The 12,114-nt window shown below is 47.2% G+C and overlaps 1 protein-coding gene across 5 annotated transcripts in view; it reads left to right on the top strand.

Annotated features, from left to right (window-relative positions):
- The window catches only part of CSMD2 (CUB and Sushi multiple domains 2), a 544,176-nt gene that overhangs the window by 325,395 nt on the left and 206,667 nt on the right, over positions 1 to 12,114 (top strand). For all 5 annotated transcript variants that reach the window (XR_001597587.2, XR_001597586.2, XR_001597588.2 and 2 more), the window contains exon 13: positions 8,760 to 8,942. Coding sequence is in view for 2 of the 5 variants with exons in the window: in XM_016150537.2 (XP_016006023.2) it covers positions 8,760 to 8,942 (183 nt within the window). In the remaining 3 variants the exon portion in view is untranslated. The remainder of the gene's footprint in view (positions 1 to 8,759; positions 8,943 to 12,114) is intronic.

Here is a 12,114-nt window from a genome sequence, read left to right as displayed (position 1 = left end):
GGACGAAACTGACAGGAAACACCCACTGGTTTCTGGTTACATGCCATACGCCGGACATTTTAACAATCGTCTTATATATGTAGGCTCATTACAACCTCAAAACCACCCTGTAATGTGGGTGCTGTTATTACCACTTCTATTTTACAGGTGACAAAACTTAGGGCTCAGAGAGAATGAGAAATGAGTTCGAGGTTCACTGCTTAGTGCGGAGCTGGGATTTAGGTCCAGGACTTGCCAGCACCAGAGTCCCCTCTCTTCTCCATCACATTTTCCTGCCTCCCTGCAGGTCACTCAGTTGTATGGTGCGTAAATCTCAGGGATGGCCAAACGCGAGGCTGAGATCGGAGGGGTTAGGCAACGGTCCCGCCATGCCAAGGAGTTAAGGTATTAATCTGTGGGTTTTAGGAAGCCAGGAAAGAATGAACAGGACATGGCGATGATTAGATTTTTATTTCTGAGCGATCTTACACTGCTTTGCTGAGTACAGAGTAGAGGGAAGAGACAGGGGACCAGATCGCGCCTGATGCTATCATCCAGGTGAGAAATGGCAAGGGGTGGGCTAAGGCAGTGAGAGAAGGGATGGAGAGCAGAGCTGACCACACATATGGAAGGAGGAGGAGCCACATGAGGTGTTGAGCGAGGACTATGGGCAGGGAGGGAGAGGCAGAATTCAGGCTGATTCCATGTCTGGCTTGGGAAACCTCCATGAAGCCTCTCTGCCCCTCCCAGGCCCGAGCTGCCTCCTCCGCTCTCTCAAAGGCTGGATGGTCAGGCTTACACCTCTTCCCTTGCCCTCATCATTTATGTTGTAATTATTTCTATACCCTCCTGACTGTTGGTTCTCCAAGGGCAGGGCCATGGGTCAGGTAACTATACCTTTAGCTCTGGGCATGACATTTGGCACAGTTACCATGCAATAAATATTAGCTGAACTCACACACTAAACAGAATATTCTCTGTGTTCCAGGCACTATGTTAAGTTCTGGGTGCACAGTGATCAACAGTACATAATCAATGCCGCCCTTCACAGGACGTGCATCTAGTGGGTGGGGAGACGGGAAAGAAGGTCAACCAGGCAGCCGGAGGGCAGCAAAAGGGGCTGAGTTGGCTAATAGAGGGAAGAGGCAGGTAAGCTCCATGAGGCAGAGATTTTTATATTTTTTTCCCCATCGCTGTACCCCAAATGTCTAGAACAGTAACTAGTAAAATAGATGAATACTTACAAAAGGTAGTCAGTGCTACGAAGGAAAAGAACGGGATTCCAAGAGAGATAAGAAAAGGGGAAATCTCTAAGACGCGTGGTCAGGGATAGCGTTTTTGAGAAGGTGACCCCTTGAGGTGCAGTCCGTAACGTGAAGAGCTGGCCACATGGAAGGGGGGAGGCGAGGAAGCTGCAGCCCAGACTGAGGGGACAGTGAAGAGACGAAGGAAGAAATGAAGTCTCGCCCACATGGAAAAGCAGCAAATCGCAGCCCAAACTTGGACTGCCCTTCTTGGAGCAGATCAAATGGTGAATTTATAGAGACACATGATGCAGTTCCCTCTGTACAGACAATGTCATAAAAGAGGATTTCAATTTGGTATTAGAAATTGAAAAACCTGGGGAGAAGACAGTGAGGTTGATCACCGATGATAGGAGTAGAACAGCCAAGAAAGGGGGAAGCAAATGCACCAAACAGCAGAGCTCGGTCATGATGGAACTCAGAGGCGTCTCTGGCGCACTCGTCTCGTGTTTCCCAGCTTGCTTTTGGTAGGAAAAAGGAGGGAGAGAGAGTAAACATTATATGGAAATATATTTTACCAGGTAGCAGGCAATTGCATGTATAATTTTCTCCAAGTCAGAATTTGGTGTATCCATTCGGAATCCTGGGCCGACATCAGACTTGGTCAGCACTTGATCCAGAGGGTCAAGGTCAAGTGCCTTTCAGGCAGGAAGCCCCTATGCAAAAAGCCAGGGGGCCTTGGTCCCTGTGTTCTCAGAAGGGGTTGACACTGGGCTTGGAGAGAATGCCCAAAACAGGACAAGAGGCACTCAGAGGACAGAAACAGGCCACCAGCCTCCTCTGCCTTCCTGGAAGGAGCTTTCAAACTCTCAGTCCAGCCACTCTGTTCTTCCTGTCCCACTCCGCCCGATCCTGGGTCTGTGGTCTCTGCATCCCCCTCTCCAATGCCTTGGACCTCTTCACCAACTGCCCACTTACACTTGACTTCCCCTTGAGGTCACCATTACGCAGCAGCCCTCTGCAGAGCAAGCAGCTCATGTCTCCAGACTCCGTGAACTTCCATTCGAGAGGCGGACTCATGTGCTCACCCTCCAGTGCTCTTCCACCTGTGCGTAAACCCCTTCTCCTTTGGCCTGATGCTGTCTCTACCTCTGCCACTTCCTACTCTTCCTCACCGATGTCATCAGTCTCTTCCTCCCTACTCCATGTCTTGCCATCATCTTGCCTCTCATTTTCCTGACCCTCTCACTTCCTTTCAGTGCATTCAACAGACTGCAGCCCGACCTTGTTCTCCAGCACCTCTGAAATCTTAACTTCATCTATCTGCTCTCGGGCCCCTTGACCCTCCAGCTCTTATACTAATTACTTCCCCCCCACCCCCGCCCTACTCCGGTTCACCACCTTTCCCTTGACCTGTCGATTCTCCATTCCCTCCTACTCATCTCACTTCTTTCCTCCTTTAGCCTAAGCTCCTTGGATAACAAACACTTCGGCCATTCTTTTAATATCCGCAAATCCTTGCAAACCAACCCCACCCCTCAATCAGTCTTGCTGCCCCTTTTTCCACTTCTATATGAACCAAGTCACTGAGAGCTTCTGGGACAAGTCACACAGGCCTGCTCGTGGTATCCCTGTAAACGAGTCATCTCCACCCTCTGTGAGTCCCAGAGAAACATAGAAATCTGTCTAGCCATGATTTCCTCTTCTCCAGTGATTGCTTCACACATTCTTGTCAATATCAAATCCTTTTCTGCACAGCTGGTCCATCGCCTTCAGCAAAGACCACAGCCTCCTCTTCTACTTAGCAAACGGAGCCTGTGTCATCACAGAGTCTCCTTCAATCTCCCGCAATCCTACCTGAAAGCTCATCCTAATCACCTCTTCCCTCCTAGAGCTTCCAGGTCTCTAAGGCTAGCCCCGCAGCATGCTCTGGGTCCCATGCCTCCTGCCTTCTCTAGAGCCTCATGCCATCATTCCTCATTTCTCCTCCATATCTCCAATTAGCAATTTACCATCCCTCATTCACTCTCTCTATCCCTACTTTTATCTTTATCTGTCTCTATCTCTATTTCTATCTTTATCTCTATCTCATGGTCAGGTTCCTCCCATCTTAAAAAATATTTTTAAACTAACCCCTGGAAGACCATACGCCTCACGAGTTACCACGTGACTTCTCTTTATTCTGTCCCGTCCATGAAATGCCTTCGTTATATGGCATCTACTCTTCTGGTATCATCTTCCTTTCCTCCCGCTGGATGTTGGCCCCATTATTGCTCTCAGTCTAGTCCCATCAATATCAACATTGACTTCCTTCCATTTGCCCCCAAGGAAATATATCCTAAAAAATATAACTAAGAGTGGCATCAAAGAGTTTACTGCCTGTGTTTCCTTCTAGGATTTTTATGGTTTCAGGTCTTAAATTTAAGTTTCAAATTCATTTCGAGTTTATTCTTGTACGTGGTATAAGAAAGTAGTCTAGTGTCATTCTTTTTGCATCTATCTGTCTAGTTTTCCCAGCACTATTTATTGAAGAGACTGTCTTTACTCCATTTTTTAGATTATAGATTATAATGTAAATTAATTGATCACATAGGCATGGGTTTATTTCTGGGCTCTCTATTCTGTTTCATTGATCTATGTGTCTGTTTTGATGCCAGTACCATGCTGCTTTGATTACTATAGCTTCGTAGTATAGTTTGATATCAGGTAGCACGATACCTCCAACTTTGTTCTTCTTTCTCAAGATTACCATGGCTATTTGGGGTCTTTCGTGGTTCCATACAAATTTTAGGATTGTTCTAGTTCTGTGAAAAATGCCATTGGTATCTAAACTAACTTGCTTTTCAGTCCATTTAAACTTCCCTGCAGCATTCAATGCTGTTGATCTTCTTGAAGGTCATTGCTCTCTAAGGTTCTGTGACCCCACTCTTCCTAGGGCTCTAGACTAGCACTCTGCGGGTGCCTGTCATTTTCCCAACTCTTCTCTCTTGGACCGACACCTCTTCTCACTCTCCCCGGGTAGTCTCATCCTTCTCATAGCTGCTTTTGCCATCTGTAAGCCAAATCCCACATTCTGTATTTCTAGACCAAACTTTTCTCCTGAACTTAAGACCCCCCATAGCCATTTTATCTTAGCTGTGTCCACTTGGAAGTACCACAGGCACCTCAAAACTCAGCATGCCCTACTGATCACCCTGTGGACCTGCTCTTCCTGCATTCTTGTCTTAGTCAAAGCACACCCAGATGCCCAGGCCGGACCCTTCTGTCATTATAGACCCATGCCTGTCCTTTATCTCACTCTCAGTGTGGCCCATGGCTTCTTCCTGCTTTAGAACTCCCACGTCTTTCTGTCTCCCCCCACCCCTTCTGCCTGTGCCCAGTCCAGAATGCCATCAAAACATCTTCCGGGTTATTGAGAGCCTCCCGCCAGAATGGAAGCTCCACACAGACAAGGCTCGTGTCTGCCTTGTTGCATGCACCCCTAGTGCCCGCCACAGTGTCTCATGCTAAGTAGATACTCAGATGTTTGTTAAATGAATGAATGATTTCCCTGCTTCCAGAGTTGCTGCTCCTGGCCATTCTCCAAACAGCAGTCAGGGTGATCTTTTAAAATACACAATATGAAATGCTAAATAGAATGAGCCCCATCGCCTGCTATCAACAGTCTAGCCTTGTTAGCACATCATACAGGCCCTTTCATGGGTTGGCCCTGCGTGCCTTTTCCAGCCTCATTTCTAATCGCCTTGTCAAAAGAAAAACAATGTGGCACAGCGGTGAAGAGCCCTAGAACCATGTAGCCCAAGTTTGGATCTACGACCCACCACTTTCCAGCTCTGGCCTTGGATAAATCCATAATCTCTTTGTGCCTCAGTTTCCTCCCCTTTAAAATGGTAGTAATGGTACCTAGCTCACAAGATTATCATAAGGCTGAAATGAATCAATAAATGTGAAGAAGTGGCCAGGGTGCCGGAATATAATCAGTACTAGAGTTTTTAGTTCTGTAACTAAAAGTTAGTTGTTATAGTAACTGTTAGTTCTCACTGCTATCCTTGCGGTCCTACAGTCCTACCTCCGAGACGTTCCATGGGTTCTTCCCCATCCAAAGGGTCCTTCTGCTCCCTTCTCTTCCACTTGTTTCTTTCTTTTCTCCCAGATTTATTGAGATATAATTGACGTGTAACATTATGTAAGTGTAAGGTGTACAACATGATGATTTAATGTATATATATGTTGCAAAATGATTACCAAAATAAGGTTAGCTAACACATCCATCACCTCACACGAATACAATTTGTGTGTGTGTAATGAGAACTTTTAAGATCTAATCTCTTAGCAGCTTTTAAATACACAGTGCAGTATTAACTATAGTCACCATGCTGTCATTGCGTTCTCAGAACTCATCTTACAACTAGAAGTTTATACCACCTGCACTTAGTTCCCCCACTCCTGCCTCTGGCAGCCACCACTCTGCTCTGTTTCTATGAGTTTGTTAGAGTCCATGTGTAGGTTATGAATGAGATTATACAACATCTGTCTTTGTCTGACTTAGTTCACTTAGTATAATGCCCTTAAGGTCCATCTATATTGTCATAAATGGCATGACTTCTTTCCTGTTAACACTGAATAATATTTCATCAAACACACACACACACACACAGGCGCTTTTTCTTTGTCTATTCATCCATTGACAGACACTTAGGTTGTTTCCATTTCTTGGCTCTTGTGAATGAATCCCACCTGTCCTTTGACATGCTGACTCCTGCACAGACTTCATTCAGGCCTCGGCTTAGGAACCACCTCCTCTAAGAAGCCTTCCCTGATGCCAGGGCTAGGACTGAGATGAGGTGAGCAAGGTATTCGCCTTGGGTATAAACTTTGAGGGAAGTAAGGAATGCCAAAAATTCCAGATAAATATTAAGATAAATTAAGATAAATATTAATAAAAATTAAGATAAATATTATTTCGATGCAATATTTTTAAAAACTAAGATCATGCAAAATATCAATGATAACAAATATTATTAACATTTTAAACACCAACAGGCTCTGATGGCCAGGACTAGGGTCAGGCAGATGAGGTGAGTCGTGTAAGTGCTGTTTGGACCTGGTCTTTATTAAGTTTTGTTGGGGTTTTTTTCCCTATGTTGGATTTGATTTATATGCATTAATTTTGATTTTCTAAAAAATATTGCACTAAGATATTATTTGTCTGGTTACTGAGTTTTGGGGGACCCCTAAAAGTTTGTGACCAAGGTTAGTGCTCATTCCCCAGACCCTATTTGGAGCCTCACCTTCCAAGCTTGAGGGAGGTGATCCGTCCAGCACATCCACAGCACGAATCACCCTGCGTCATAAATATCTGTTCCTTTGTCTGCGTCATGACTAGATTGTTCAGCCTTTGAGAGCAGAGTCCATATCCAGATCTCAAGTCTTTAGCACAGGGACTGTCACACAGCAAGTGCTCATTATGTGTTTCTGGTACTATCGATGAGAAATTGGTTGGGCGTGGGCATGTGGGAAGGGCCTTGTCTACACAGTGGGGGAGGGGGGAACTGCACAGATTTTCCTTTTTTCCTCTAAGGACACTGGTTCTCATGAGTTAATCACACCCTCAGACTAGCTGCCATGAGCAGGGACACAGGAAGGTGTACCCCACGTTTACATCTTCTGTGGCATGGCAGGGTCTCACTAGGAAACATTAAACATCCCGGACAGTAGGATCCAGCTCTGTCTTCAAGCACTGGGTAACTGTCATCAGGTCTCAGAATGCCTGCAGAGAGTCCTTGCCAGGGTTTCGAACCTCAGAGAGAGAGAGCATGTTTGGGGACACCTGGAAGGAGGGCCTTGCTGCTTGCTTCTCCAGGTTGACTTGTCACCAGGGCCCCTTCTTCCATTCCTTTAGACACCCTGGAGCTCTGGGACCTAGAGCAAAGGGACCACCTTCCCAGGAGGCCTCAGTGTATGCCCTCCCCCAGCCCTGGCATGAGGAAAGCCAGCTTCGAAGGAGGAGGGTTCAGTTGTGCTTTCAGCAGGTGCGTGTGTAGAGAGGGGAAGGCCAAGGGAACGTGTAAGATGAGAGGTGGGTGACCTGATCTATACTTGAGTCTTTAGACCTGTCAGGTGGCATGTTCATTCAGACCCCCCTCCTTCCCCTACACCCAAGGACCTTAGACATTTGACTGAGATCACACACAATGCCAGCTATAGCATGCCTGGTTCTGCCAGCTCTTAGTGGTAGACTGGAGGCCCTGGTTTGGGGTTAACATGAATGTGACAGCCAAGGACCGGTTCATATCTGGCAGTGCATGGGGCTAGCCGGATCGGCCCACAGAAGCCCAACGGTTGCAATAAGAAAGCTTTCACAGAATCATTTCTGTCAGGTCACACGTGATGACTTTAGGGACTACAGCTCCTGACAGCCCATAATGGTGTCTACAGAAAAGCCAGGGTCCCTTTGGCCTGACAAGCCTGGGAAGGTATCCAAATAACATCCCATTACTCCAGCCCCTCCCTCCCAAATCGTGGGACTCTTACAGACCTCGCCTCACCATCTGTCACTTCATTCTTTACTCCCTGTCTTTCCCGCAGGGCGCCTTCCTCCCTGGAACAGAGTTCCTCCTGCTCCCCTCTCCTCCTCCCTCCCCCCTTGCCTCCTCCACCCTCATCTCTCCAAGCACCAAACACAGGGCTCGTGGAAGCAGGGGTGGCTCTGGAGGAAACTCCAGGGACTTGACCAAGACAGACTCCTTTCCTGAAGTATCTGGGTCCTGATTGACTCTCCCATGAGATAGTCAGCCCATCATGCCTCCTGAGTCCAGGCCCCAGAGCTGTCTCAGAGAACCCAGTCTATGTCTCACTCAATACTGTTGAATCAAAAGAACTTAAAAGCATACCTATTGAGTCGTTTGTTTCATTTTACCTGCTACCATCTCAAATTGAATATATATATATACACATACACACACACCCACATACATACATACATATATACATACATACATACATACATTCATGAAAGTGCTTTTGCGTTAGAAAGCAGCACATTTTGCTTCTCACTTACTCTCTGGTTTGGAGAAAGGCAGGCAGCGAAGCATCAGCTGCCTTCTTGTCTTGTGCTTCCTTTGCTACTCAGGAATGGATGGCATTTAAGATCTATCAAGTGATAGTAATTTGAATGCATAATCAAGTTCAGTAAGGAAGTCTCCAAACTTTGGGAGTTATTAGCTGGTAGGACAGGTATCTCACAAAGACTATAGACCCACTTTCCCGGAACGAAAATATCGTTCCCAGAATGCGAATATCCTAGGACACCTCGTATGGACACAAGTCTCAGGCGTTTGATATCAAGAAGGCCTGTTTCCTTGGCTACTGCGTTTAAACAGGACATGCAGGATTTCTCATTAAAGATCCTATCTGTGTCACTCTGATCACCGAATCATGGCAGGGGAGCTGCAGGGCATGTCATAGGGACCTCCAGCTCCGCCAGAGGAATGAAATCACCTTTCGTCTCTGTTTTCTCGCCTTCCTGTCTTTCAGAGATTGAGCAGGGCAGCTGCGGTGACCCCGGCGTGCCTGCCTATGGCCGGAGGGAAGGCTCCCGCTTTCGCCACGGTGACACTCTCAAGTTCGAGTGCCAGCCTGCCTTTGAGCTGGTGGGGCAGAAGGCAATCACGTGCCAAAAGAATAACCAGTGGTCGGCTAAGAAGCCAGGCTGCGTGTGTAAGTGAGCGGGGAGGAGGCCAGTTTGGGGTCTCCGCTGAGAGGCAGGGGCCCGTTTCCTCTCTCATCCCGGGGCCCCAACCCTGGGAACCTTGCAGGTCGTAACAGCAGCTTCACTCTGGTTGGTTTCTCCTATTCTTCACAACATTGCTGGTGGGGTCCTCATTTCCAGCAGCCGTGTAGACCATAGCACTGAGAATGATTGTCCTTGACATTTGGGGACCTTCCTCAATGCCGTCTTAACCCCTCTGGTGATGCTGGAGAGCAAGGCGGAGGCCACTGAGGCTCGGTCCGCCAGACTCAGACCCAGGCTTGCCCTCCTCGCCCTTGTTGCTGCCAGTGACATCAGATAGTCAAGCCAGAGTGGAAAGGACTGGCGGGTCTGTAGCAGTGTAGACTCTGCCCCAGCCTCAGGGTATTGTGGGAAATCGTGGCTTTGCCAGGACATAAGAAGTTTCCTCAAATCGCTGCCTCTTAGATTGGATTTAGGGAGGGATGGGGATCGCGCTATCTTTGGATCATTAACCTTTTGGCGAAAGGGCTGGAATCATCACTCTGTTCTATGGAGATAATAAGGAGGCCCTTCTCTCTTCTTCTTAGTTGGCATGGCCATTCTTTCGGTGCCAATAGTACTTTAAGTCCAGGGTCCCAGCAGGTTTGGAAAGTGTGAGGGGGCTGTGTGTAACTAAAGGCGGAGCAGGCTTGGCCTCCGTTGAGAAATCCAAGGTTCCAGCTTCTCTGGGCTGTCAGCTCTTCTCCCAACCCTCGCCGTCCGACTTTCTCCATCTCTTTCGGTCTGCTTCACTCGGGGAAGGACAGACAGCCTGACCCTCGGTTCCTCTCTCCCACTTCGGCAGGCTTCTCAGGGCCTCTGAGTGCTGACGCTGGAGGATGGTGGCCCCTCGGGGCTGGGGGAGGGAATAACGACACAGCTAACTGAGAGTCCGGTGTGTGAGTTGGTGAGCCGGGTCGCACCGTGGGGATTATACTTTTCCAACAACAACAACAAGAAGAAAAAAAAAATCACTTTGTTTGATTTGACAAAGCATTTTATGAAAACTTGTGAATTTATGTAAACATTCTTGCCAAGGTTTAAAGATCAAATCACCCTTACATATACATTAAACAGATCACCCTTATCAAAAACAACAAAATTGCATGAAATCTACCCATCTCTGTGACCTGACGTGGCTAGAATTTAGACAGTCTTAGCCTTTTGGCACACTTGGCACTAAGGGGACCTGGAGGGCCAGGGAGATTAGCAGGGGGCAGTTCGGGACACACAGAAACAAAAGGTCTGACAGTCATAGAGATCAATCCTAGGCAAGAGCAGGTGGGTGGGGTGGAGCGCCACGAGGCAGGTTGGAGGCAGGGCCTCAAAAGGTAAAGATACTGCTGCGGGAGTCCCACGTACCATATGGGGTGCATCTCTGAAATCTGTCTGTATAAAACAAGGCAGGGAGAACTGGAAAGTGTCAGGCCTCTGGGGTGGAAAGCCGGCAGGAAGGAAGTGAGCAGCGGAACCAGCTAGTTCCTTGGGGGCAGGATAAAGTTCTCTGCTCCACAAGCAGAATGCTACCTGGGGTGCTGTCACTCAAGTCCTTCCAGGGTTTACTTGACCTTTTGGCTCTTAAGAATAGTTTTAGGAGATCTTTCTAGAACTTCGAGAAGGGTGGAGGACCCTGAAGTGCCGCCCAACAGTTCCTTGGTTTTCAAGAGCGTGGCTGGCAGCTTCCAGTGCTTACAAAGTCTGAGAAGAAGACGGAGCTGTCCTGACAAGGGTTAAGCGATGCTCACTGTGGTTTAAAATAAGGAAGAGGAGCTGGAGGCTTGTTGGTGAGAACCGTGAAGCAGGCGCTCTAGGAGGCCAGCATGGCGTTTCTTCTTCCGGATGATTGTGGGCTAAGGGGGATAGCATCCCCAAGGCAGTCCCATCACTCAGGCTTTTCTAGTCATTTGGATGTAGCAGAGCACAGCTTGAGTCTCAAGGATGCTGACTTCAGCGGAGGAGGCCAGAGAGCGCCAGCTGGCCCCATGCCTTCGCACCACATAGCAAGGTCGCATTTGTATTTCATGAAGGTGAGGGCGCGCCATCTGTCAGCTCTCTACTGAGTACCCAGCCGCTAAGCTGATGCTTCCATAGGTTCTAGGCTTTGCCTTCAGGGAGCTCACTATCTAACTGGTGGTCAAAGGATGGTGATAAGACAGTCTCTGTGCACCAAGATAACTTTGGATTCAAAATCTGGAGCCTTGTTTCTTTGTCCTATCGCTGCTTTGTGACTGTGGCCAGGACCTCTCTCTGGATTTTGATTTACTAGTCTTATCTCAGAGGGTAGCACTCCATTCTGGCTCCAAAAGTCCCAAGCCTCTATGGTCTTATTTACAGAAAAAGATAGCTATGACTTGACCTGTTTTCACATGTTCCACAATGAAAGCTTGGAAACCACTTCCTAAAGTGGGTCATTTTACACAGCAGGTCATACTTTGATTGAGGGATAATGTTAAACTTTGACATTCTGCTCCTGGCCCCAGATCAAATATATCATAGTGTGTGATCAATAGAAAAGGGACAACATCTATAAGCCATCTATAAAAATATAAAATAGTACAGTCAGTCTCTGTGTTTTATCAAGCGGTCATGAATGTAAATACAAAAGCACCTCTAGCGAAAGTCAGCTTATGTGTCTTAAGTTTTACCACACAATAGTAACAATAAATATTAACTCAATACTTAGCAAACAATAGTGTTCTTTCCTTCTGAGAATTAAGAAGGAGACTGGGGAAATATTTGATGGCCCGAATTTCAAAAAAGTGCAAAGCAGTGCATTGTTCTTCTCTTGAAACATTTTCTTCAAAAACAGTTCCTTACAAGGGAATTGCCCTGCCGCGACTGCACAAATACACTCTTCCCTTCATGTTTTGAAACATTTTCTGTAGCCAGCAGAGACTTCAGAATAATTTTCTTGGCTTTTGAGCTGCCCTCACAGTAGTAGATGCTCAATAGACGGTCTTTTTTCATCTAGGTTTTAAAGACGGTGGTGTTTCTAGCAGTGAAAAGCATGTTGGAAGAAAAGGTAGAGCCGGCTTCTCTCCTCAATCTCTCTTTTCCTCCTTGGCTAATTCACATCTCCAGGGATCGCTGCTCAAAATCAGTTGGAAGTAGTACCACTTT

The sequence above is a fragment of the Rousettus aegyptiacus genome, unplaced genomic scaffold (assembly GCF_014176215.1).
Source record: "Rousettus aegyptiacus isolate mRouAeg1 unplaced genomic scaffold, mRouAeg1.p scaffold_m13_p_1, whole genome shotgun sequence".
In the NCBI taxonomy this organism is placed as follows: Eukaryota; Metazoa; Chordata; class Mammalia; order Chiroptera; family Pteropodidae; genus Rousettus; species Rousettus aegyptiacus.
The sequence above is the reverse complement of the archived record's forward strand: the minus strand, read 5'-3'. Positions and strand labels throughout refer to the sequence as shown.